This window comes from Wickerhamomyces ciferrii, contig 00179 (genome assembly GCF_000313485.1).
Source record: "Wickerhamomyces ciferrii WGS project CAIF00000000 data, strain NRRL Y-1031 F-60-10, contig 00179, whole genome shotgun sequence".
Taxonomy (NCBI): Eukaryota; Fungi; Ascomycota; class Saccharomycetes; order Phaffomycetales; family Wickerhamomycetaceae; genus Hansenula; species Hansenula ciferrii.
In genome coordinates this window covers 1-25873 of record NW_011887561.1, presented here as the reverse complement: position 1 = coordinate 25873, position 25873 = coordinate 1, and the positions used below count along the sequence as shown (strand labels likewise).

Sequence of the window (25873 nt, the reverse complement as noted above, 5' to 3'; positions counted from 1 at the left end):
GATCCTTTCTTTTTTTCCAACGCGCGCATTTTGGCACAGTGAAAAATTGACAGAGATTACGATTTTTGTATGGGAGATGTTTTTCCGAAGCCACTCAAAGAAGGTTCAAATATAATCAAGTAGTAGCTCTGTCTTTTACTATATTTTATCGATTTATTAACGCTTTCCTTATAACTTAATTGGTACTGTGTATGTGCTCTACTGATCGAATAGATAAACCTAATATGATTACCTTAGATTCAGCCCTTTATACCAGGTCACTTAAAACCGAATTGATGAGTTGTGTAATTGATCTAGTTCTTTGTTGAAATTATCGCGTATATATTTGGCAGAATTAACGTGTCATTATTGAGATGGCATAACAAAATCTATATAACTCACTCGGAAATGCTAGCCGCCTGGTTGGTCTTTTTTAATTTTACAACAAAAATTGTACCTTGATTCTATAATTCTCTATCTGAGTAGGCTCTGATTAGATAGGAATTTACGTGGGCTTTCAAGTTTCATGCCTCAAATTGATTTCGTGGGATAGCAAAGCTGCTTTTTTCAGACCGCTTCATTGGGCTTACATGTGCGACTTTCGCATTTGATATTAACCTGTTGAATATATACTTGATGATGATGTCTAGAGTCTAGACGGTTGGCTGTCTTTACTGTACCAAGCTTGGGGTACACTGGACTTTGTGACTCGTGAGTTTGACGTTATTAAACTAAACTTTAATACCATATAGTTACAACGACGTGATGTAAAATTATTTTTTCCCTTATACCCTAGTGTTTAAACGATCTGATCAAGGTTTGAACTTAATTTGTAGATACTTCAACGTTTTTTCTTCATAATTTCTTAACTCCTTTTAAACCCAACCACTTATAACAAGGGTTTGGGCATGGTCTGATTAAGTTGACGTATAGAATCATGTAGTACAAGATTAGCGGTTTCCGGAAAAATGCGAATGGTGATATGGTTATGGGATTCATCTGAGTATAATATACTATAAGGTATATCTTAAATAAGTCACTTGACTCTAAAGCTGTATCATGTATACATACTACAATTAGTTCTTATACTAATAATCATAATCATATATGCAACTTCATTAAAATTAAATAAACTCGACTGACCAGCTAGCTTATCATAAATATTCATATTAATTCAATATACGTTAGCTAATAATAGGTGTGATACGTTTCTCATGATATTAATTATATCGTTCTGTAGATATAATATGCTTTAATTAGCAATAATTTTGCAATGCTTTCATTTTTTTTCTCTTTGATTTAATGCGATTAAACTCTAAACACCAATAGGATTTTCACCATAAAGTTCAACAAAACCTTTATAAAGGTTACTCAATGATTCATTAATTGCTGTAGAAGGATCAACTAGTGGGTATTTAGGATTTGGCAGTTTTCTCAATTGTTTGACAGGTACTCTTGGTTGAACTTGAACCTCGATCTTTCTTCTTTTAGGTTTTTGGGTATCATTATCTTCTTCTATTGGTATTTTCTTAATGACTTTGTACTTTGAATGTGATTTGTCTGTACGTTTTATTTTGGCTCTAGCAATTACATGTATTGGTTTCTTTGGTTTCTTTGGTGCTTCAACTTCTTCTGTACCTTCTACCCCCATTGGCTCTTCCTCAGTTGGATTATCATCATCACCATCACCAGCACCAGCACCATCTCTTTCTTTATCTTTCTCCTCATATTGATCTTCGTGATACTCGTCTTCATCATCTTCATCATCTTCCTCATCATCTTCATCTTCCTCAATTTGATCCTCATCCCATTCCTCAAATCCATCACCACTATCATCAGAAACATCACTTTCCTCTTCTATTTCTTCCTCTTCATCATCATCATCATCTATAATGTATCTCACTTTTCTTGGTCTCCCAGGTGAATTCTTAGGGGGCCTTCCCGGAGGTCGTTTTGGGGATGTACCAACTGTGGATTTTTTAACAGATGATTTAGGTTTCTTTACTGTACCGTAACCCATATCTTTCAAATATTCAAGCCTAGCCTTCATACTGTCTTCTCCAAACTTTAATTCTTCAGGGGTATCTATATCATATGTATATTCAGCTTTTCTTAACTTTGGAGGAAGTGGACCAAATGGATTAGTTTCCTTATTGTGTTCTTTCGAATCAGTTTCAATATATCTATATGTAATCCATAAAAATAATTTAACCCGAGATTTAGGATCAAATGACTTGTTTTTGAATATATCATATAATTTGTAATTTTCTTTTTTAAAATACACATTATTGAGGTGATCTTCTGAGCCAAGAAGCGACATTAGGAAGTTTGAGATTGACCCAACAGGCATCTTTTTATGACTTTCAACATTATTCATTGAGTACCACTCTTTATTTGCTTTTGTAGTAATATTTAAGAGAGTTCTCATAGCATTTAATTCTGGAAATATGATTACATCTGCTTTATGTTTACCATAAACTTGTAGACAAGGTATTGTATGAAATGTTCTTTGTGCTGCATTGGAGGCATGAAAGAAAGTAATAATTCCACTCAAACAGTTGATATTTAATAAAAAGAACAGTATGGCATATGATCGTGATTCATGTGTATCATCGATTAACTTCTGAGACATTGATTTTTTGGGACCCAAATGATGTGCTAAAGTTTTTCTATAAAATTCACCAAATGTGAGCTTATGATCTTTTGAAGCTTTAGGTATTTGAAATTTTGATTTGGGAAAAGGATCAGTGAAGATTCTATTTTCATCTGTGAATAAATGTTTAAGAAATTCAAATTGTATATCACCTCTAGATAATGGGGTATTTTCTGGTCTCCTAATGAAATGTCGAAAGCGGTTTTGTATATGATCAGAGGAGCCTTGACTGTTCTGACTCATGGTGATTTCACTTTATTTGAATTTTAGGCTTTTGAATTCGAACGTGGTGGATTTTGATGATGGTATGTGGAGGGATATTGGTGAATAGCGTCAAAAGCGGGAAAAATGTGTCTATATTATAAGTTTAGCACAGCGCCTCTGGTGAAATGAAGGAATGATGCGAATAAGCGTAAGATCAACAGAACAAAGGATTACTGGCCTTTTAAATAGAAATTTATAACTCCAGGTCTGATCGATCACATTTTTTCTCTCTTCCTTCTCAGACGAGGCCGTTTTAATTTTCCCTTTCCTCAGTCATGTATCTGGTATCGGACACGTCAATATAACCAAATCGAGGAAAGTCATAGATTCAACAAATATGTTGGGGGTAATACTACAAGAAATCCTTTACATATCGTAACATCTGTTCATTAGAAATCAATGTTCTGTGTAGTCTGTTGAGGTTCTCCTTCGTCTTCCACAGGAATACCCCATTCTTCAATTTCAAACTTCTTTTTACCATTCTTGAATGCAAATTCACTCTTCATTATCAACATTTGTCCCTTTTCACTTAAATGTGGTACTTTGTAGACATGAACAAGACCATGTTGAACTTTAGTAGGTTGATTTTGGTATGCTTTTTCTAAGAACTTCAACATTTCTTGGTTAAATGGTTCTAAATTGAACACAGCATCTGATAAGCTTTCAATTTGCTTAATCAATAATGAATCACGAGGATATAGTTCTAATGGGATTGACATCGCAATGGCAAGGGTTTTGGAATATTTTCTGGTCAAAGATCTAAGGGAATGAACAAATTGTAATGCTTCTTGTGATGTTGCTAATGGTGGTGGATACATTGATGGATTTAAAAATGATGGGATAACAAGTCTGATAATCTTAGTTTTGTGTCTTTGAATTGTAGTTTCTAATTGTTTAATTACAGGCTTGAAGCTTGTACCTAATGGAATATATGTGATTTCATTGGCATTTGGACTAGGTACCAAACGACTTGTTATATCAAATTGATGGTTAAAATCTTTGTAGGTCTCATTATCTAGTGGTGTAGCTTGTTGCTTCTTTGGATCATTAAGACCATACCTCCATGCAATCCTCAAATCGTTATCCTTCTTTTCACTATTGGAAGAAGAAGAGGCCCTTGGTTTTGGTGCATCACCTGTGTCTAATAAATTTTGAACTGAAAGTTTCTGTTCATTTTGAATAACTCTATTTCTCTTTATATCTCTACTGCTACCTTTGTAAACACCAGGAAGTTCTTTCCCCCAAGCTTGATTGGAACTTAAAACTATGACATGAGTATTTGGATTCTTTGGATCTAATCTATTTTGAACAATACCTTGACTTGCAAATGATTTCATTAGAACACTTGAGAAATCAGTGGTACCACTTTCTTCAAGCAAATATGAGCTACCAACAGGGAGACCTTGATGACCCAAAATTTTATCTAAATCAGCACTACCAGTGGAAATCGTTGCTTGTGATGTGATGGAAGATGGTCTAACACCTGGATGTTTAACAATTTCTTCAACAGATAAGTTTTGCACTTGATTTGCTAACAAATCCGGCTCCATCCCAGTTCTTTTTAATGGATTGATACCTGCACCTCTTGGTGGTAATGGTGTACCACTTATGTCTCTTGGTGGTGGAACTCTTCCTGGAACATTTGGACCTAATGGAGCTCTACCAGGTATACCTGGTGCAGTAACTGGGGCACCACCTCTTCCTGGAACAGCATTTGGAATTCGTGGATTTGGCCCACCTAAAACTTCACCTCTCTTTCTGAATGACATCTTTGATTGACCGTCGAGTTTGATTCTTTTGTGATCCATTCAAAGTTATTTCAATGGTTAGTAAAATTTCGGTGTAAAATTATATGCCATAATAAAAATCAAAGCTAAAAAGTTTAAAGCGGTAATACGGGGTCTCATCAAGTCACGTGTAAAGTGGTCGGAATGTGGTATTTGGTATGAAAACAAACATTTTCCAAAAAGCATCCCACACAAAATTAGAAAGATGGCGATTTATATTTACTAATTAACAATTTTTCAAATCAGTTGCTCTTTTGGATATTCTTCTGTTAATTAATTACAGAAAATGAGTGGGACGTACAAGGATCCCAAGGGTAAAGGCCTTGAAGAAGAGGAAGACATTGATGATAATCAGGATGTTAGAACATTGCTTGGTGATCAGGCTGCTCATTTGACATATATGAGAGATGAAGGTGTATTGGAAGGAAGCACAATAGCTGATGGTGATGAGTTTTTAAAAGTTGGCGCACAAAATCATCATAGATCACCATCAAATGATCATCATTTGAAGACACAAATATCACAGCTTCAATACAATAATAATAGAATTGCGTTAGACAGATCGATCCAAACTACTGTTCAAATTTTGGGTGAATTACAAGTTGAGAATAAAGAAAGACCATTATTTTATCCATCACACGATTTACCTGATGAGCTGTTAAACAGCAGAAAGGCACATTTAGCATTGATCAGGAAGAATTCAATACAATCAGTTAAATCCATCCAGAAGCAAGTTGAAGAAATGTCTAATGAAGATTCTCCAGAGTTGAAAATTTTAAAGTTAAATATTAAGTTAGATAACAATCAAATATCCAAATTAGATAAATCTGCTATTGGTCAACTATTGGATGAAAAGATCTTTCAAATTAGTAAACATTTGTTATCACTAAAGGAAAGAATTGATGATACATCTTCAAAAGTTTTTGTTACTGGTGATTTGAACTCAGGGAAATCAACATTCTGTAATGCTTTGTTAAGAAGAAAAGTATTACCCGAAGATCAACAACCATGTACATCTGTCTTCTGTGAAGTTATTGATGCTAGAGAGAACAGTGGGCTAGAAGAAGTACACGCTGTTACTATTGGTAACACCTACAATATCAAAGATGAAAGCACATATAAGATCTATCCATTGAAAGAACTTGAAGATTTGGTGTCTGAATGTGATAAATTTTCTATTTTGAAAGTTTACGTTAATGATAGAAGAACAGTAGATCAAAGTTTACTCAGAAACGGTGTTGTTGATATTGCCCTCATTGATGCACCAGGTTTAAATCTTGATTCTTATCAAACTACTGAAGTCTTCTCAAGACAGGAAGAGATTGATTTGGTGGTTTTTGTTGTTAGCGCAGAGAATCATTTTACACTTTCAGCAAAGGAATTTATCGCAGCAGCTGCCAATGAAAAAAAGTTGATTTTCATTGTAGTTAATAGATTTGACAATATCAAGGACAAGAATAAGTGTATGACAAGAATTCTAGATCAAGTTCAAAGATTATCACCTGATACCCATAAAGATGCTAGAGACTTTGTTCATTTTGTCTCTTCTGGTGACGTTGTTGATCATTTACCAAATGATAACGGCGAGGATCCTGGTGTTGGTGGAAGTGGAGATGGAGATGGAAACGGTGACAACAATCCAGATGATAGAATACATCCGGACTTCGATCATTTGGAAAGCAGTTTACGGGATTTCGTTTTACAAAAAAGAGCTCTTTCAAAATTACAACCTGCTAAAACGTACATTACCAAGTTATTAAGTGACATTGAGACATTATCTTCGATAAACCAAAGAATGTATTTGAACGATAAGGATGAAATGACTACAAAACTTAATGAAATCTCACCTGCATATGAAGATAGTTTGGTTAAAAGCGTGAAAGTGAATGAGAAGATTGAAAGTGTTATAGAGAAAACTTCTCAATTGGTCTATGACATCACAAAGGATAATATCAACACCACACTTGACAATGTTGGTGATCATCCAATAGTCCCATACTATGGTATCTTGAATCTTGTTGATTATACGATTGATACACAACGAGAAATCACAAAGAAAATTCTTGATTCAGTTAGTGCAAGTGAAGAATTTGCTCGTAACAAAACCAGTGAAGGTATTGAAACCATAAGAAAGTATGGTAAAGATGCTTTAGGTGAAGAGTATAACAACGAGAAGATATTCAAGGCCGAGTTTATGTTCAGCAGACGGAAAGATACCATTAGCAGAAATCTTAATGACAATATTGAAATTTCTGATTTCTTTGATCCATCTTTCGAAAGTTTCTTGACCGTTTTCAACTTTGATTCTAAAATAAAAGAGCAGGCTTTAGTCTGGAAAGATTCTGCTTACTCTGTTGGATTATATGCTGCTTCTGGTGCTTTGACAACTGGTTCTTTGATTAAAGGTGTTTTCCATTATGGTTCGTTCTTTTCATTCAAAACATTGCGTTATTTGGTTTTACCAGTTTCAATTGGTGTCGGATTGGTCTCTTTAACATACTTGATTCTTGATATTCCAAGAGCTTTACCAAGAAAGTTGGCAAAGAAGATTAAACGTCAAGTTAAAGAATTAGAGTATCCTCATCAAAATGCAAGCAGAATATCCAAAGAATGCCGTAAAGTATTGAAATACCCAGCTAGAGAAGTTCAAAATAGCTTTCAAACATCTTTAGATAAACATGTTGTAAGAAAAGAAAAGATTTTAAAAGCTATTAAAGATGCTGATGTTGCTTCTGCTTTCTTCGGTAAATTACTGAAAAGATCTTTAGACCAAAAGAAGCTAGTGGAAAGTTTTGATCTTGAAGCAATTGCTACCGTTGAATAATCAATTATAATCACCTGTATATATAATAATAACGATTTAATGAATTAACATATTTTACTCTAATTAATTGTTTGACGTAGCCTATTACTTGATCACACCGCGAAAAAAAGTGTAAATAATTATAAACTATCTTCTCCGAGTCTTGAATCTTATAAACAACTAGTATCAATGACAAACAAGTTCCACTAAATGAGTTATTATCTACCCAATCCTTGTCTTCAAGGTATATTATTAACTATTTCAACTCACAATGGTCCCCAGCTTGTTTATCATTACCCACCTATACCCAGTGAAGTTGGCTTCAATACAAACTCATTCACAACAAACAATGACCTTTTAAGTTCTGAAGATAGTACAACAGATTCTTCAGAATCAGACTCAAGTGACGAAGAGGATCGAGTAACAAGTTCACATAAAGGTAAAGATGCATTTATGTCAAGATTCAATGCAACAGAAAACCAATCATCCGGACAAACGTTGTTAGACTTGTTAGATGAGAGAGATAAAAGAAGGGAAGTAAAGAAAAAACGTCGCCAAAATCAAAAGAGAAAGAAAGGTTCCATTTCATCAAATAGTATTCATAAGTCCACTGCAAACTCTGAAACAAATTCACTGGCAACTGCTATTCATCCCCAGCAACAGCTAGATAAAGTTTTTGGGTTTGACGCCGAGTTTCTAGGTGAGTTTTTATCACCACCTAAAAGATTATGCAACAGTAGGTTCGAATTGACAGTTGATGATATGGCATTCTTAGGGTTACCAATTCATAAGAATGATGATGGTCTTTGGAGAAATCATAAGTCCAAAAGGGACCAAAAATCTAAACACTCTGGAAATACATCTGGCAATAATACAAGGAGTGGGTCTACAAAAGGTGAATCTGAAACTGAAGATGCTACTAGTGGACCAGAAGTTGAAAATATTCAAGATGAAAAATCAAATTTTAGCAAAACCGAAAATGATGACAGTGATTCAAATTCAATGGAAATGTTCCATGTTGTGTTTGTAATGAATCCATCACTTGTTGAATACAATTATAGACTTGATGAAATGTTCCATTATGTTGTATCAAGACTTAGTCTTATCTTGAGATATGAGCAGTCTAAATCCAACTATGTATGGGATCAGGTCAAAAAAATACTGATGATCAAAGACAATAATGAAAATTTATCAGTGTTTGATCTATATCAAAAGTTGAATACTGAATCGTCACTTGCGAAGGTTTTATCCCAATGTTTTGACTCAATTGCATCTTCAGATATTGCTAATTTGGAAATTAATAACAAGGTTATATCACTTCAGATTCCAATGAAAAATCAGTTCAGCTCGTTATTGCCCAAAACAACACCTGTTCTACCAGGGTCATACTTATCATCGACAACTCAATACGATGAAGAAGAGTTAGATTCAAACGTTGGTCATATGGCATTATTGTTATTGGATGCTCCAGAAAAAATTATAACCGATCTTAAAACAGAGCCAATGAGTCCGTTGTCCACTTTTATCAAAAACATTAATCCAATGATGTCCATGAACAAACTTGCATTGCTTAACCAATTAGATATAAACCAAGTAAAAGCATTCGCCAATCACTTAATATACTGGAGAAGAGCTAGATCTATTATACCATTACAGGCTAAGAGTGTTTTCATTGTCTCTCCTATGGCTCCTATTGAATATATTAATGAAGACATGAAAAGCTTTAGACATGATTTCCCATCATTACCATCATTACCATCATTCATATCGCTCATTTCAACTTCTAAACCAAGACAGTACTCCGCAATTATCCCAAGTAGAGATCACAGAGATTTGTATCTTGAAGCATTGGCATGGCTAATACGACATGGGTATGTCACTCAGTTGATGACTTTCGTTTGGTTAAAAATATCTAATAGGATCAAATTAGCCGTCGAGGAAGACCTAGAAAAAGAAGGCATCTCAAAAGAGCCACACTCCAAACTAAAGCTCACGGATCTATCTACTGATAACACCAGCAAAGACCCAAATAGTGAATCAGCCCAAATTGATAAAAGTGAAACCGAGAGCAGAAGTAGTGAACAAAGAGTCACTTATAATGGCACTGAAGTTGACATCGAAGAAGAAGAGGAAGAAGACACAATACTTTTGGATCCAGAAAGGGCTACAGCGGTCGAAAGAAGATGGATCAGTAAATGTATCAAAGGTCAACCAACTGATATTATTGCATTATTTCATAAAATGTTGAAGTATTTAAACGGTAAAACTCCGCTTGAGCTTGTGGTGGTTAGAGAGAATATATCTAGACATGATTTGAAACGATTGTTGAACGCAATTGGTGATCATATCATATCGGTCAAACACTGGTAATTTGAACGTTGCATGATATGAACTTTTTGTTTAGGTGAACTAAAAATTAAACACACTATCAAATTCTTTAATTGTATTTATAATGTATTATATAATCATCGGATCTTCGCGAACTATTTTCGAAAAATAATCGCGGTGGTGAAAGTGTATAAACAACCGATAACATGTATGAATCCTCGAAAGAATAACATTGAGAATTTATAGAAATCTTAAAGTCTTTTAATAATAAAATAACCACAACAGGATAATGGTAAAACCAGCTACACAAAGACGCCGTAACAAGGTGTATCAACAACAATTACAACAACAACAATTGCAGCAACAGCAGGCCCAACAAGCCCAAAAACAAAAGGAAGATGATGCTGGAGGGTTACACGATGAAGCTGACGTGATGTCCTTCCGTTCAGCTGCAGCCCATAGATTTATTTTAAACCAAGAACTAATCGAAAACGTCACTGAAAAATGGGTTCATACAAACGGCATTATAAGACCTAAACCATTTACGCAGTTTCAAACAAAACAAAACATCAACGAGATTAAAGATGAACTATACTTTGGGAATATAGAGTTAATGCGTCAAAAAGCTGGAAAGTTAGAAAAGGAGCTCGAAGAAGTGAAAGCTGCTACCCAAGATATAAATAAGGGTCCTCATAATAATCGGAAGATACGAGGATTTATCAATGAGTTGAGTGAGTCCTTTGTTAACCCAGTGTCTCATAATGTTGAAACAGTGGAAAAATCTTTTGAAAAGGTAGTTAATAAACCAATAAGTTTTGAACCATACACCATTAAATCAATACCAAAACTTAAAACAGATACATCTGAAGCACCACCAAATTATTGGGAAGAGATTAAAAAAGCTAAAGAGCAAGAAGCAAGTGCTGTCAATAACCCTTTGGTTATATCTGATCAAGGATACATCCAAGAGGATCCAGTTCAAAATAATCCAGAGCCTATACCCTATGTGGAAGCACCTCCAGCATTTGGAACTGATGACATTAATATGATTGATGATGTGGGATTTGGTCTTCATTCTACGCTAGATGATCAAGACTTTTTAAGTCAATTTGATCATAGTATGGAGTAGGAGATTTGGATCATATTTACGAAATTCAAATGCATATACGTTATATTAAGATTAAGTCTATAAAATGGTAATTAATGATTGTGTTCTAATATACAAGTGGTGTAGTCTTTTTTGGGGTCATGTCTCCTTATTTTCCAAAGATTCTATTGATTTGAAGAATCAGTCTTCCACAACTAAAACCGATAGTAGTAGTTACCAAAACTATATTGATAACAATTTGAACCAAACCTGCAAACATAAATCTTGGAGCAAAAATTTTCCAAACCATCAAATGTCTTCTGAATACAGTTGCAAAAATCAATGCACTCAAGGCGACTAAAGTTTCATATATCAATAGAGTTCCACAATTTTCAATTATTCTTGAATATAGAGAAATTGGTTTCTGTGATGGTGGGATTTTCCATAAAGTAATCAAGGAAACTGAAAGTGCAACAATGATGAATGGACCAAATGTATTTAATACAATAGCCAAATGAGTGAATGGAAATGTAATCTTTTCAGTTAATGTGAAACCAACTTCCCAATGGATTGATGGAATTGTAGCTTGATGACCAGTACTGAAGAAATGTAAATAACCCAATAGCCCTAAAACAACAGGAGAAATCAGGTTAGCTCTAACACCAAGTATGTCCACAAGTTCAAACAAGGATAAGATTTGATATATCAATATCGAAATTGATAATTGGCCTAACGGTTTGGTGAATAGTAAGATAGCAGCAGTAAAATTCATAACTAAAAGGAAATATTGTGATCCATAAACGTTTTGGTATCCTAGTATACATGCTTCTCTTGATGAAGTTTCAGTATTCTTGATTTCGAGCTTCACACATAATGGTCCTCTTGACCAACCAACATTTGCAGCTATTAATGCAATACCAGCAATGATTCTCGCTAATGTATACTTGACAAAATGCAAGGACTCAAGATCCAAATTTCTGATAAATTCAAAGCTGGAATCTGCTTGATTGAATTCTAAGTATTCGAATGACCAGTAAACTGTAATCATAACTAGCACAACTTTGAACATGTTAATCCATAATGGAGCAGCGCTATGATATGATGATGTAATGTTGTAAAACGCTCTAATATAAGATGGCATGAAAAATGCATTGACAAACAACGCTAAGATCATCCACCATGATAATTTGAAAGTTGGGGTACATTGGGATCCTTGTTCTTCACGACATATGGTACTCAAAGAGACCAATCTGGTGGTAATCATGAATAGAACTGAGTGATAAACACCCATGACCCTATCGACTTTCTTTTGAGCATCTAATGATTTAACAGCGGATAGAAAACCAAAAGTAATCAAAAAGTAACTGGTTATTTTATCTTCCCAAATAGTGAATGAGTTTGATCCAAAAATAGCAGCATGAAGAACCATAAAACTTATAGCTATCAAAGACCATAGACCACTAAACTTATCTAGTAGTGATGTGAATAACCATTTGATTGAGTAACGATCTAGAATTGGGATCAAGAATCCAAAAATAATACCAATAGCAGCACCAAGTAACGAAAACCACAAAAGACTCAAAAATGATGGTTTCAGAATAACTGAAATGGCTATAAAAATGACAGTGAAAATACAGACCATTGCAATTGTAGCTGGAACAATTTCTTCCGTTAATTGAGTTATCACAACTGAAGGGATTAATTTTGAGTAGATAACTAATAACACAAGTGAAAATGCCAACAAAATGATACCTATGCTGATACTTAAAAGATCAAATCTTGCCCATAAATCTTTACATCTTTCTAGAGATTCATACTCATACTCTAAAACCTTTTCAGCGAATATACCTTTTGGATCACCTTGATTCCAAATGTTTTTAAGTTCTTTGTATTTATTGTTTATAAGTTCATCATCTTTCAGTGATGTCGAGTGATACCTATAGCGCTGAATTTGTTCCATTGTCAAATAGCTTGCTAGTTTAAATGTGTCCTTAGAGTCAAATGCTTCTTCAATTGGTTTACCCAAGTTATTGAAAGGGATTGGTAAACCCATTAATAAAGAGAATGTTGGTACAAGATCAATCTGATTGACGGATCTATAATTTTTACCACCATTTGAAATATCATATACTGATTTGTCATTTAATTGATGAAATGAATTCTTCTTGGAATACAACCAAAGTGCAGCTTCTAGTTCATCAAGAGAATCACCACCATGATTACCAGTACGATCCATACCATGATCACCCATAACGACCAATAAAGTTTTATCATCAATTCGATCAATGATATCGTTTATGAAAGTATCCATTTGTTTTTGTTTATCTCTCATTGAAAAATGGGAAGGCCCATATCTATGACCACAATGATCAACACCTAAAGTATGCCCTATCAAAACATCCCATTTGTTTGATTTTTGATCATCAAGCATAGGTATCATATGTTCAATAACACCATTATCAACAGTATGTAGATCCCAGACATTTAAAGAGTCATAAGGATAAGAGGTATTCAAGAATGGACTGAAAACAGCTTCCCACGTATCATCACCCACAAAGGCAATTGATCTATTATTCGAGTATAATTGTTTGATAAAATTGTCTTCATGTATAACATCTCCATCAAAGTTTGATCCTGCATCAACAAAGGTTGGTAATGATCCAGTTGTCAACCCCTTTAGCCTTTGAAGTGTTGTTGTTGGAGGGTCTGCTATAAATTTCAACAATACCGAATTTTGAGGATATTTTTGATTCAAATTATATGGTGTCAAAAAATTATTTCTATAGTAAAACTCATTCTCACTGTCAGGAACCGTGAAATCAAATCTTAATGCATCAATTATAACCACCACCGCTTTATCAAAGTTTTGTAATTTATCACTTTGATCCAAAAATATAGGATCCGTTAGAGTTGAGTGGTTATCAAGCACTTGTCTCGATAGTAGGAATCCTCTTGTGAAAAATGCAATTGCTATTGTTTGTAATGCTGCAAATGAGAAAAATATCAAAACATATAGTATGGCCATAAACCTAAGTCTATTGTTCCTTATGTGGAATTTAGCATCACTTTGTTGTACTAGGCGTTTGCGTACCTCTTCACCTGATTCTGGATCCTGTGGTCTCTGCATTTTAGATTTTGATGGGTCTATGAATATTGATTGTATTGTTTTTGTATAGTATGGCCGTTGAGATAAATATTTATTAAAATTCTCTAAAGGTTCAAATCACCAATCAGGTTGGGAAGTTTAACAATAGGTTAATCGATGTCCTTTGAAAGTAGCAGAAAACTCCTGAAGGGCAGAACTGAATTGAGCAAGCACTACCACAATCTGTAGTGACTTGTAAATGTGATCAAATGAGATATAGAATGGGGTTTTGTGGGATGGATAATGGACAATTTTTCACTTTGTTTACCTCAGATCAAAACGATGTACGTACCTTCTTTTGTTTTCGGTTTGTTTTTTTCCTTGCCTACCAGTTAGACCGAGTTGAGAAAAAAAAATTATGAAACGCTGCGCGAACCAATTCAGGTGGTGCTGTTGACGATTATGTTGATGTAGGTGACATACTAAAATACAAAAAAACAATGAAATTGAAAAGAATGACAAATTGGGTATATTTTAGCTGAAAATTTTATACAAAAGCTATTAAAGTGAAGTCTGAAGAAATATATGGAGAGAAAAAAAATTGAAACATAGGAAATATAAGAATAAAACTAGAGTACAAAGTTCAACAACTGATATGATGTAGATGATGTAGATGATGCAAATGCTAATATGAGACGTTTGTGATGTACGATTGGCAAAACAAATATGTAGAACTTTCTATGGTGCAATTCAAAATGGTCTTCTTTGAAAGAAATTTGGCTTTGAATTTACATTAATGTTATCATAACCATTATGAGTTGCTGGACGTTTTTCAAATGCTTGATTTTGTGCATTTAATATTTTTTGTTCACTAAAATTAACACCTAATGGTTGAACAATTGTTGGCTGTGAAACCATGATTCTTTCTTGTGAATTAGGTAATTGGTATAGTTGTTGAGATTGGGGTAATTGAAGTGGTAAGGTGGTAGATGGTGGTTGAAAAGGGTATTTGGAAAAATTGGTATCATAATTGGCATGTACTTGGCCTGCAGAACCGTGTTGTTTGTTAAATGGGTTTCCTGATTTAACATTGTTATAATTTTGACTAAATTGTGAATATCTTGATGCTGAGCCTTGTACAATGGTATCTGCATTTGATAATTCTCCTCTATCAATGATCATAAATTCATTTTCACGTAAGAAGCCAGTTAAATGGGTAATTGCATCTTCCAAAAACAAATCACTCTCTGGTAAGAACGATAATATTAATGAATGGTATGGAACTAAGCTAGTAGTTTTTCTATCAAGTCCCATAATTTCGAAATTATACAGAATCTTGAATGGAACTTTAATTTTTTCAACAAATTCTTTATTTAAATCAGTGAAGGTATCATTGAATTTTTTAGAAAATGAAATTTTGAATTCATAGCTTTCAGCAAGTTCATTGACAAACAATTTTGTAGCATTAGCAGAATGATTTTCGGTACCTAACACTTCAACAAGTTGAAAATCATTCGGTTCTGTATTTGGAAATCTAACAAAAGTTGAAGTTTTCTTTTCAATTTGTTGAATTTTATCAAAATCAAAAAGACGAAATTGATTTCTTGAAATTTTGAAAAATGTATTAAAAAATGTTGTGTTTTCATTATTAATCAAAAGATTATTTAATTCGTTCTTGACTAATGGTATGTTTGATGAATTTTTGAAAGGACATCTGACAATAACATTATCATATCTCACATGACTTTTGAAGTTATTTTTTAGATCATAGCTGTTAGAAAATTTAATGAACACATTATATTTTCTCATAATTGATTGAATTAATGAACCACCAGTTCCAATGATTTGTCTATGGAAAGATTCAGGGATATAAAATCTAACTTCTGATGGAAATTCATTTTGTAACTGATCATAAGCATTAATGAAATCATTAAAATCAACAGATTTTAAGTCAACTAATAAACTATAATCATTCAATGGCTCAAAGTTGATTGTTGATGTCTTGAAATTGTTCATAATTTTGGAAATTTTACCATTTTTTTTACCACTAATGAATTCATGATATGCTAAGCCTAATTCAATTTTAGCATCAATAGCACATTCACAATCAAGGTATAGCTGTTTAGAATAGCTACTGAATAATTTAACAGCTTTCAAAATATCATCTTGAGAACCAATGATCTGGAATGAAGCATTAAAAACATTAATATAGATCGTAACGTTTGATGCAATTGAGATTCTTGAAACAAGATCTTGTAATTCTTCAACATTAACATTCAAATCAGCAGGAGTATGATAATTATTTTCGATTGTATCTTTATGAAACCATAAGTTAGCATAAATGATTTCATTAGAGAAATTGGTGAAATCAACGATAGCTCTTTCGATCAAATCTGATGAGCAACCTTGAAAATGGACAGTGGTATCTTTTGATCCCAATGGTGGCAATTGAATGAACACACCATGTTTATACATCACTGAACTAACATCATCTTTTTTGCTTAACAAAGTTGAATCTTTTTTATATTTTAACATTGAAATATTTTTATAAATAATATTAGTTTTTCTCTTTTCAATTATATCCAACATCAATTTCTTGGCCAACAAAACTTGTGCTTCTAAACCTGAAAGATAAACAGAGTTTAAGTTACGTTTCTTGGAATGGTGATAAAGTTCAGGCAACAATGATGGCAGATAGATATTAACACCGGTTTCTTTAGCAATAGCTCTAAAATCACCAAAAGATACACCACCAACTAATGGAAGTAGGGATAATGGAATATCAACCGAATCAACAAAAAGATCCAAGTAATTATCAAGTAAGATTCTCAATCTGGTTTCAGCAAATGTTGTATCATCAGAATCACCCAAGATGTAAATGTATATGTTTTGATCAATTAAATCATTAGGTGGTTCAAAAGCCAAAGACACGTTGAAGTGTTCAATTTCTTTACTAACCAAAATTTCAACTCCTCCATAGTTAGCCAATTCATCAAGCAAAATTTTGAAGTCAGGAGCAATGTTACCTTCTTGGAAAATACCTTTAAATTTACCCTTATCTACCAGTAGAGTTTTGAAATCAACTTTTTGATAATTTTCCAACAATTGTGAGTGCTTCTTATGTATAGCTTCACCTTTATGAGCTATTTTAAGATTTAAAAGATGTTCATTTCCTCTTGAGTCACAGATTGATACTTGCTCGTGTTGTGGATCTAAATTTGAGTTAATCCTGTTGAAGTTGTCAATGATTTTATATGATGTGTTGGCCTTGTCGGTGAGTTGAGATAAAATGAAAGTATTTGAAGGATCTATATCAGACCATAAGCCAGTACTTGATTCATATAAATAGCGTGAGCGGTCTGATTTGATGAGGTAGGTATATTGTAAAGGAATAGCCCCAAAGAAGTCATCATGGAGGCTAGCAGTTTGACCAGCTGAAAGCAAGTTAGATCTTGTAGAAGTGCTAGTTTCCACTGACATCAAGCTAGTAGTAATCTTGTTCTTTTCTTCCTCTTTCTTGTTTTACCTCTTTCTGACTCTTAAGCCCAAACAATCAGTTGATCTTGTATCAAGAAGAACCAAAATTTTCTTAACAAAACACTAGTTGATTTCTTTCAATTTTAAAACCCTTTGTTTGTTTACTTTTGAAATTTGAAGCTGATTTTGCTTTTCGTAAACAAATCGGATCTCGGTAGTCGCAGGCTTACCCAATTTGGACGTTTTGGCGTATCCCGGATGATAAATTACGCCAAATGGCGAAAAGAATCTATATAAAATCATGTTTTTGAAGAATTTTGATATGGAAATGGACTAAAAAACTCACTATAATATAATTCTACAATATACAATGGGATATATTGCTTTAAAAGTATGATTAAAGCAAAATAAATCTTGAAAAAATCATGTTTTAATCAAAAGTTCAATGAACAATGAAATGCGCAAAATGGCATTTGGAGCAATTTTTCGCAGATTTGAAGCTTTGGATTCTGATTAAAAGGAAAAGGTCGTTGGATTCAAAGAAATTGAATATCATTTTCGATAAAGAACGTTAAAACAAAAGGAAATTGTGCTTTGGAGTCCACTATCATATAGATCTAAGTCATATATTTATATTTCATTGAAGTCGCACCATGCTATCTTTTAGAACAAAGGGTTATAATGGGTATGGTGTTAAGTACTCTCCATTTTATGATAACAAATTAGCCGTGGCGACATCTTCAAATTATGGTCTTGTTGGTAATGGGAGATTATACATATTATCAATTAATCCAGATGGGCAGATAGTAAATGATGTCTTCTTTGATACCCAAGATGGTTTATTTGATCTTGCTTGGTCTGAAGTTCATGAAAATCATGTTGCAACTGCCAATGGTGATGGTTCCATAAAAATATTTGATATAGGTGTTAGTCAATTCCCCATACTTCAACTGAAGGAGCATAGAAGAGAAGTGTTTTCAATCAATTGGAATATGAATGATAAATCAACATTTGTTAGTTCAAGTTGGGATGGTACTATAAAACTTTGGACTCCAAGTAGAAAACAATCGTTAGCTACGTTCAATGCAGTCAAACCTCATGCTCAGAATAATTGTGTTTATCAAACTGTATTCTCACCACATAATCCAAGCATGCTAGTTAGTGCTAATGCAAACTCACATATTCAAGTATGGGATACAAGATCACCAAACCCTAATATACTGGATTTTATAGGACATGGAGGAGCAGAAACATTAACTTGTGATTGGAATAAATATAGACCAACAGTGATAGCTACAGCTGGTGTTGATAAAAATATAAAGATATGGGATTTACGTATGATTGATGGTACAGCTGATTTCCAATCACCACATCAAAATAAGTTAGGACCAGCTCCATTAAATCAATTGATTGGACATGATTTTGCAATTAGAAGAGTGGTATGGAGTCCCCATGATGGTGGTGACTTATTGAGTTGTAGTTATGATATGACAAGTCGTGTATGGAAAGATCAAGCAGATCCAAGGACAAGGGGAGTCTTAAACAATAGATTTCAAAAAAACTCTACATCAAAAATATTCGGTATGCATAAGGAATTCGTCATTGGTGGTGATTATAGTTTATGGGGTGATCCAGGTTGGGTTGCAACAACTGGTTGGGATGAAATGGTGTATATATATGATTCCAAAAGATTATGATTATGATTATAATAAACCTCCTACTCTTTCTTCATTAAATCTATGTAATTTTTCAGTTCTTAAATAGTATAATTTTCTTTCTGCTTTATAATTTTTAATGAAATTTTGAATGGATGCTTCATCATGTTTTTCTAATGAGTCTTGTATGAATGATTGACTTATTGATTCTGTTAGTTTCTTGGATTCCAAAACACTAGTTCTAAGCAATGAATATAAGTTTTTTGATCCGAATTTTTGTAATGATGAATACATATCTACCTCTCTTGAATTCCATTCAGATGTCAAAGCTTGAAGTGATAGTAATTGTTTATTAAGATCATCTTTAGATTTTTGTAATTGTTGTAATTTTTGAATAAACGATTCAATATCCTTCACTATTCCATCCAATACAACCGTGTTATCTTGTAGATTTTTTTCATTCAACGTTATTAAATACCCTTTTAGTACATCAACTGATTGTATCAACTTGATCAATTGGTCTTTAGGTAATGATTGGATTTCTTCTGGAATATCGACTTGGGTAACTTGTTGTTGTGGTGGGGGTGGTCGTTGATTGATCTCTTGACCTGTTGAGTGTTCGGGTGTTTTTGGCGGCAATGTTGGTGGTGATTGTGACATTAAAGACTTATTTGGTGACTTTTCAGAACAATACTATAATAAAGGAGCTTATGTTGCAAACTTTGTGGATTCAATATTGAACATATTGGCAACATTCTGATAATTTAGGCTGTTTTAGCGAAATTCGCGCTCATCTACTTATTTTCTTGAAATACACACTGTTAACTAAAAGATTTTGAATCTACACAATTTACTAGTTACAACTTACAAGCTGCCAATTTCAAATATTTCAAAGTGATCAGATTCATTTTATTTCAAGTCTTAGTGGCTATTATTGTGATTTACTTCTTTTCAAGCGGAAAAAAAATGGTTTTAAGCGCGGTTAGAGTATCATCAAGAACAAAAGTTCCAACAGCTTCAGTAATTATCGTTCACGGTTTAGGTGATTCAGGTGATGGTTGGAAATTCTTAGCTGATTTAGCTAGAGGTTCCAATGAATTCGATCACATCAATTTTGTTTTTCCAAATGCACCAACTATTCCAATCACAGCCAATCAAGGTTATGAAATGCCAGGTTGGTTTGATCTTTACCAATTTGGTACTTCTGGTGGTAGAAAAGATGTTGATGGTTACCTCAAATCATTAAAAGTCTTAAATAGTTATGTTAAAGAACAAATTGATCTAGGAGTTAAACCTGAAAGAATAATCATTGGTGGGTTTAGTCAAGGTGCTGCTCTTGCATTAGGTGCTTTGGCTACGTTTGATTTCAAAGTTGCAGGTTTCCTAATCTTTTCAGGTTTCATGCCAGTTGGTGATAAAGTTAAAGAATTATTCAACCCAGCAAATATAGAGACACCAGTTTTCCAAGGACATGGTGATATTGATCCAATCATTAACAAGAGTTATGCTGATGAAACACATCAATTTTTCAAAGATCTTGGGTACAAGAACTACAATTACAATATTTATCCAAATTTACCACACTCTGTTGCCAACGAAGAACTATCACACGCATTCGACTTCCTCAAAAAGACCATCCCAAGAGAATGAATCATCTTCTAGCTTATATAGTTACTTAATTAAAACTTAGAAATTATAATTTGTATAATTATCATGTGCTATGTTGCTCTTACCGAATATTCTTCTTGACAAAAATCCAAAAACACTATGTAGACGTTTGACACTTTGTTCAAAAGTAAACAATCGAATTAAAGCGCAATAATCGCTAAGAAATGGTAACTCTAGACTCAAAAGATAAGAAGTATGCTTCTGCGGTTGAGAAGGCGCTAGGCTTCTTCAATACCGTGGAAGAATGGGCTGACTGTATCTCATTTTTATCAAAATTATTGAAAGCTTTGCAACAAAAACATACAACACCACACTGGATACCGCATGATATAAAGATCTCCACTACATTATCAAAATGTCTATCTCCCAACTTACCAAGTGGTGTACATCAAAAGACAATTGAAGTTTATGTTTTCATTTTCAATGAATTGGGTGTTGATGCACTTGCTAAAGATGTTAATATTTGGATTCCGGGTATTCTACCAATTATGCAATTTGCATCCATTAGTATTAAATCAGTTGTTATAGATCTCTATAAAAATCATTTGCTCACATTACCACCAAGTGTACTCAAAAATCTTATCAAGCCAATACTATCATATTTGATACCTTCAATAGATGATGAAAGAAGTGAATTTTTCGATGCATCAATTGGGCTGATAGAACGTTTGAAAACAGAGCTTGGTGATGATTCCTTATTTTGGCAATCTCTATTTTTAATTATGATCACCAGTGAAGAAAGAAGATTAGGTTGTTTGGTCTGGTGCAATAAGAAACTACCAGATTTGAATGTTATTATCCCACCACCTGAAGATTCAAAAGATGATACGCCCGATTACTATAAAGAAGAGTTGAAAAAGAAACTAAACTCTGAACAATTAGCACTGATAACACCAGAACCAGGCTTATTGGTGAGGTCGTACATTGCAACATTGAAATCTGATAACATTCTCATACAAAGAGGTTTTTTAGATTTAATGATTAAGAAGCTAAATCTTAATTCAACAGTACTACAAAAAATTTCTCCAGCAAAGGATCTCCAAAGTTTGATTATAAGTACAATCGGTGCTGTTCTTAAGAAAGATATGTCAATTAATAGAAGAATTTGGTCATGGCTTTTAGGTCCTGAGGGAGGTGACATTAAACCTGTTGACTTTTTTCAACAAAATGCATCTGAACATTTGATTGATGGCCTTTTGAAATATTTCCAAGGGAAATATGGTCATCAACCTTCTTATACTCAAAAACTTATAGGTTACAAAATTTGCCTCGCAATTATGGATAGGTGGGAAATTGGATCTCAAGTCGTACCACAAGTGCTAGTTCCATTATTAAAATCAGTTTATGACTCCAAGATATTACCAGCAAATGAATTCAACGAATTATTGAAAAGTGCATCGGCCTTGTTTGATGCTGTTGAGACATTGACAATATGGAGTACGTTAGTTAAACTTGTGGATGATCAAAATATCGATTTCTTAATATTTATTCTTCAAAATTTCGCTGTTCAAGATGAGGAGATGCTGGTTCATCAATTTCCTTTATTTTTCATTGCAACATTGATCATAAATGTCAAAACTGAAAGCTGGTATAAATTATTGGATTTGTGTATCGGAACTATTCCTCAGAGAGCTTATTTACCCATTGAACATTCAAATCCAGAAATTATTAATTTAACAAATGAAGAAGTAGCAGTTAAAATTGATGAATACTACCAGAAAAATGATTCATTGGCACTTCCATTCAATCCAGCTGACCTAGCAAAACTTACTTTGAATATAGTGACTAACCTTGCTGTTGAAAACTCAAAGAAGAATGATCAATTTGATTATATTGCACTTTTAAATAATGTTATTGATACTATTCCAGAGTTAAACTTCCATAATGATCAAGTTATTGAAATAATAAAAGGCTCAAATTTTGAAGGTGATACTTTACTAAGTCTTACAAAGCTTTTCCCAAAATTACAATTTGATGCACCATTCTCTAAAATTGAGATTTTGAGATCATTAGTTTTTCAATTGTGTTCTTTATTGTTGAATAAAGGGTATGCTTATCAAGTTGAAACCGTGAAAGCTTTAAGCCATTTATCCCTCAACATATCATCAAACTATATTGAAGCTGCAGTTTCTGCTTTCCTTTTAGATCTACCTAAGTTTGGTGATAGATTGACTTTGTTCAACTATATCTGGATTCACACTACTGAATCAACATTATTGGATAGACCATTACATATCATTTTAGATGAATTAAGGGATGCCAATCATCCAAACTATGATATTGTTCAAAATTGGATTTTGGGTAATATTAATATCGGGTTGATAAATAGATTATTTCAACTGGTTGCTTCAAAATTAAATGAATCGGTTAATGATAAACTGGTTTTCACTTATCACTGCTCGATTTTGTTAAATGTTTTGAAGGTTGATACTAAAAGAATGTTACCATTATTCACGGAAGAACTCTCTGTGATAAACTCCGTTGAATATAAAGATGAAGACGTTTCAACATATAAGGAATTTACATTATATGCTTTGGGTAAATACTTAGATACTGGTACATTTGATGCTAATGCAAACCGCGTTGTCTTTAAATTAGTTGAATTGTTGTTAGATGGTCGTGAAAAGAATTTTGATCAATTTGTTTCCAAAGCGTTTGCACTTTCACAAGATTTCATCATTTATAATTCAGAAAGTGAAGATTTTAAATCCATATCAATCGTCTTATTGGATCATTTGAAAGAGTTGATTAAGATGCCAGTTGTTACTAGAAAAGAAGTATCTGTGTTTAAAATTCAAGCTGATAAACAACAATCACCATTCTTCGAATTCTTATTATCAAGTTTTGTCAAGTTCAATAAATCTGAACTATTATCATCATGGACTGAATTGTTGGTTACTTCTTTCAAACATCAAGATGATGCGATCTTTTTCTCAGCTGAGGCAATAGTTATGGCAATAATAAATAAAGTCAATATATTCTTTTATAATGACTCGGAATCCAAAGATGATGTTTCAATCTCATTGCTATTGGGTGTTTTGCAAGAACTTTTATCGTTAGTGAGAACATATGTGCTAAGTATTGAAGTTAATAGTCCAAGAGTTGGAAATAATGACCCTGGGTTCTTTTCAAGTGTTGTATCAGGTGTTCTAGGTGATTCCTCGAAGAATAATAATCTATCAGATGAATCTAAAAACCGCCAAATGGTTAATTCATGCTTCAAAGAGGCGACAAGAACTTGTTATGAAATATGGAGTACTTCAGATTATACCTTAAAATTAAAAGCTGATTCAAATCCAAACCTTTCAGTTAAATATCAATCTTTGAAATTAAAACATAGATCCAAAAATTTGTTAGAAAAATTATGCAGTTTAGAATTCAACGAAGTTTTGAAAAGCTTAATCGCTATATATGGTGGTGATGAAACTTCCTCGGTTTTCAAGCTTTTGAATGTTCTTGATGTCACAAGACCACAATTATCATTACCACATATATTTCAAATATTATCTATATCATTGAGAAACACAAATAAACAACAAAAACCAAATTCATTTGATGTTAGTTATTTCCTGGTGCTATATCTGTTGTCTTTACAAAATGACTCTATGGAGGATATTTATGATAATTCAATCAATTTTTTGAGAGAAGTTGCTTCTGATTTAAACTCTTACAAACAAGTTTTAATCAACATTGTTAAGTTTACTTGTGTGTTGGCTCAAAAATTGAAAACAACTACATTTGGAAGTCAAAAAAGAATTAAAAAGGAACTCGGTGATTTATTTGTGAAGATACTTCCTGCATCCTTGAACTATAAAAACATTGAAATCAGTAATGCTTTAGCATCAAGTATCAATGATTCAGATTCTACAAAAACTGACGGTCTGGAAAATAGTAGCTCAATGTTAACTTCATCGGCTACTTTAGAAGCACCAGGAGGAGGTAATCAAGAGGAACTTTATACATCTATTCAATGGATTGTACCAAAATTAAATGCTGTTGTTACAGAAGCTGATAAACTTAATGCTGCTGTATCAACCATCATGGTTAATTTAATAACACCAAATTTAAAAACAAGAAATTTTCCTAAAAATATTTCAATTCATAATCTAGAACTATTAGGTGAATTATCCAAAGAGTTTAGTGATTTTAAAAGTTTAAAGTTTCAATTATCAGAAGTGTTCAATGATCAATTATTTTTCGATGTTGAACATATAAGTTATTGGAATTTGATTATGAAAAATTGGATAAAGAATGATTCTAGTGATAAGATCTCTGAATATTTGAACAAATTAACATCAAGTGGTACTGCAAATATTTTTAATTGGTCAGAAAATGAACAAATTGCTAAATCAATGGCTTTAAAGAGAATCACATATTTGTTATTGATTAGTGAACAAGATCAACATATTGTTTTATTAAAAGAAATATTCTCCAAATTGGATTTAATTATTGGTCAAAGTTTATATCCTTCGCCAGAGATTTTCCTTGTTATTAGAAGTGTTTTACTCAAATTTTCACCAATTCATCTCTATGATTATTGGACAATGATTTATACTACATTACAACAATTTTTCTTGAAATTATTAGATGCTGATAAAAATGAAATTTCCAAGATTAATTTAAATAGTATTTTCCAAGCTTCAAAGTTGTTAGATTTGATTTTGGTTTTGAAATTTGAAGATTTCCAAGAGTGGATTTTCATCATTGATACTATAAATGCAATTTATAAAAATGTTAATATTATTAGTTTGATTGATAAATTATCATTGAAAGATGAAATTTATGAAACAACTGCATTAACAACTGAAAAATCGGAACTTTTATCTAAATTATCAGAATCTAAAGGCCTCAGAAAACCAGCATTGATTGGGATTAGAGATGTAAGTTCTTTAAGTGTTTTGAAACCATTTTTTGATGGGTTAAGTTATTTTAATTATGAAAATATTTATAATGGACATGCGCTAGATCATGAAGCATGTGAAGAAGATATGATTTCTGATTTGTTTTTGAATGCATAGGTATAAAATATATAGAAATATAAAGTCAAGTATAGTCCACTAGGTAGTCTTTTAAAATGCTAAGTCACC

The 25873-nt window shown here is 32.9% G+C and overlaps 11 protein-coding genes across 11 annotated transcripts; 6 read left to right on the top strand and 5 right to left on the bottom strand.

The window, feature by feature from the left end:
• Positions 1 to 1294: 1294 nt before the first annotated feature.
• On the bottom strand, positions 1295 to 2875 carry BN7_4633 (Ino eighty subunit 1; the record flags this gene model as incomplete). Its single annotated transcript, XM_011274746.1, has 1 exon — positions 1295 to 2875. The coding sequence occupies one exon, from the start codon at positions 2873 to 2875 to the stop codon at positions 1295 to 1297; it is 1581 nt and encodes a 526-aa protein (XP_011273048.1).
• A 410-nt stretch (positions 2876 to 3285) lies between these two features.
• Positions 3286 to 4704, bottom strand: ELP4 (Elongator subunit ELP4; the record flags this gene model as incomplete). The annotated part of the gene is made up of 1 exon (XM_011274745.1): positions 3286 to 4704. One exon carries the CDS (start codon positions 4702 to 4704, stop codon positions 3286 to 3288), a length of 1419 nt encoding a protein of 472 aa, XP_011273047.1.
• Positions 4705 to 4969: 265 nt separating this feature from the next.
• On the top strand, positions 4970 to 7507 carry FZO1 (mitofusin; the record flags this gene model as incomplete). Its single annotated transcript, XM_011274744.1, has 1 exon — positions 4970 to 7507. The coding sequence occupies one exon, from the start codon at positions 4970 to 4972 to the stop codon at positions 7505 to 7507; it is 2538 nt and encodes an 845-aa protein (XP_011273046.1).
• Positions 7508 to 7696: 189 nt separating this feature from the next.
• Positions 7697 to 9856, top strand: NPR3 (Npr3p; the record flags this gene model as incomplete). Its single annotated transcript, XM_011274743.1, has 1 exon — positions 7697 to 9856. The coding sequence occupies one exon, from the start codon at positions 7697 to 7699 to the stop codon at positions 9854 to 9856; it is 2160 nt and encodes a 719-aa protein (XP_011273045.1).
• A 247-nt stretch (positions 9857 to 10103) lies between these two features.
• BN7_4629 (Serine/threonine-protein kinase) lies at positions 10104 to 10943 on the top strand (the record flags this gene model as incomplete). Its single annotated transcript, XM_011274742.1, has 1 exon — positions 10104 to 10943. One exon carries the CDS (start codon positions 10104 to 10106, stop codon positions 10941 to 10943), a length of 840 nt encoding a protein of 279 aa, XP_011273044.1.
• Positions 10944 to 11070: 127 nt separating this feature from the next.
• On the bottom strand, positions 11071 to 14028 carry GPI13 (mannose-ethanolamine phosphotransferase GPI13; the record flags this gene model as incomplete). The annotated part of the gene is made up of 1 exon (XM_011274741.1): positions 11071 to 14028. One exon carries the CDS (start codon positions 14026 to 14028, stop codon positions 11071 to 11073), a length of 2958 nt encoding a protein of 985 aa, XP_011273043.1.
• Positions 14029 to 14736: 708 nt separating this feature from the next.
• On the bottom strand, positions 14737 to 17466 carry BN7_4627 (uncharacterized protein; the record flags this gene model as incomplete). The annotated part of the gene is made up of 1 exon (XM_011274740.1): positions 14737 to 17466. The coding sequence occupies one exon, from the start codon at positions 17464 to 17466 to the stop codon at positions 14737 to 14739; it is 2730 nt and encodes a 909-aa protein (XP_011273042.1).
• A 650-nt stretch (positions 17467 to 18116) lies between these two features.
• Positions 18117 to 19160, top strand: PEX7 (Pex7p; the record flags this gene model as incomplete). Its single annotated transcript, XM_011274739.1, has 1 exon — positions 18117 to 19160. The coding sequence occupies one exon, from the start codon at positions 18117 to 18119 to the stop codon at positions 19158 to 19160; it is 1044 nt and encodes a 347-aa protein (XP_011273041.1).
• A 6-nt stretch (positions 19161 to 19166) lies between these two features.
• Positions 19167 to 19778, bottom strand: SRN2 (ESCRT-I subunit protein SRN2; the record flags this gene model as incomplete). The annotated part of the gene is made up of 1 exon (XM_011274738.1): positions 19167 to 19778. One exon carries the CDS (start codon positions 19776 to 19778, stop codon positions 19167 to 19169), a length of 612 nt encoding a protein of 203 aa, XP_011273040.1.
• A 306-nt stretch (positions 19779 to 20084) lies between these two features.
• Positions 20085 to 20768, top strand: TML25 (palmitoyl-(protein) hydrolase; the record flags this gene model as incomplete). The annotated part of the gene is made up of 1 exon (XM_011274737.1): positions 20085 to 20768. One exon carries the CDS (start codon positions 20085 to 20087, stop codon positions 20766 to 20768), a length of 684 nt encoding a protein of 227 aa, XP_011273039.1.
• Positions 20769 to 20950: 182 nt separating this feature from the next.
• DOP1 (Dop1p) lies at positions 20951 to 25804 on the top strand (the record flags this gene model as incomplete). Its single annotated transcript, XM_011274736.1, has 1 exon — positions 20951 to 25804. The coding sequence occupies one exon, from the start codon at positions 20951 to 20953 to the stop codon at positions 25802 to 25804; it is 4854 nt and encodes a 1617-aa protein (XP_011273038.1).
• Between the last annotated feature and the right edge of the window lie 69 nt (positions 25805 to 25873).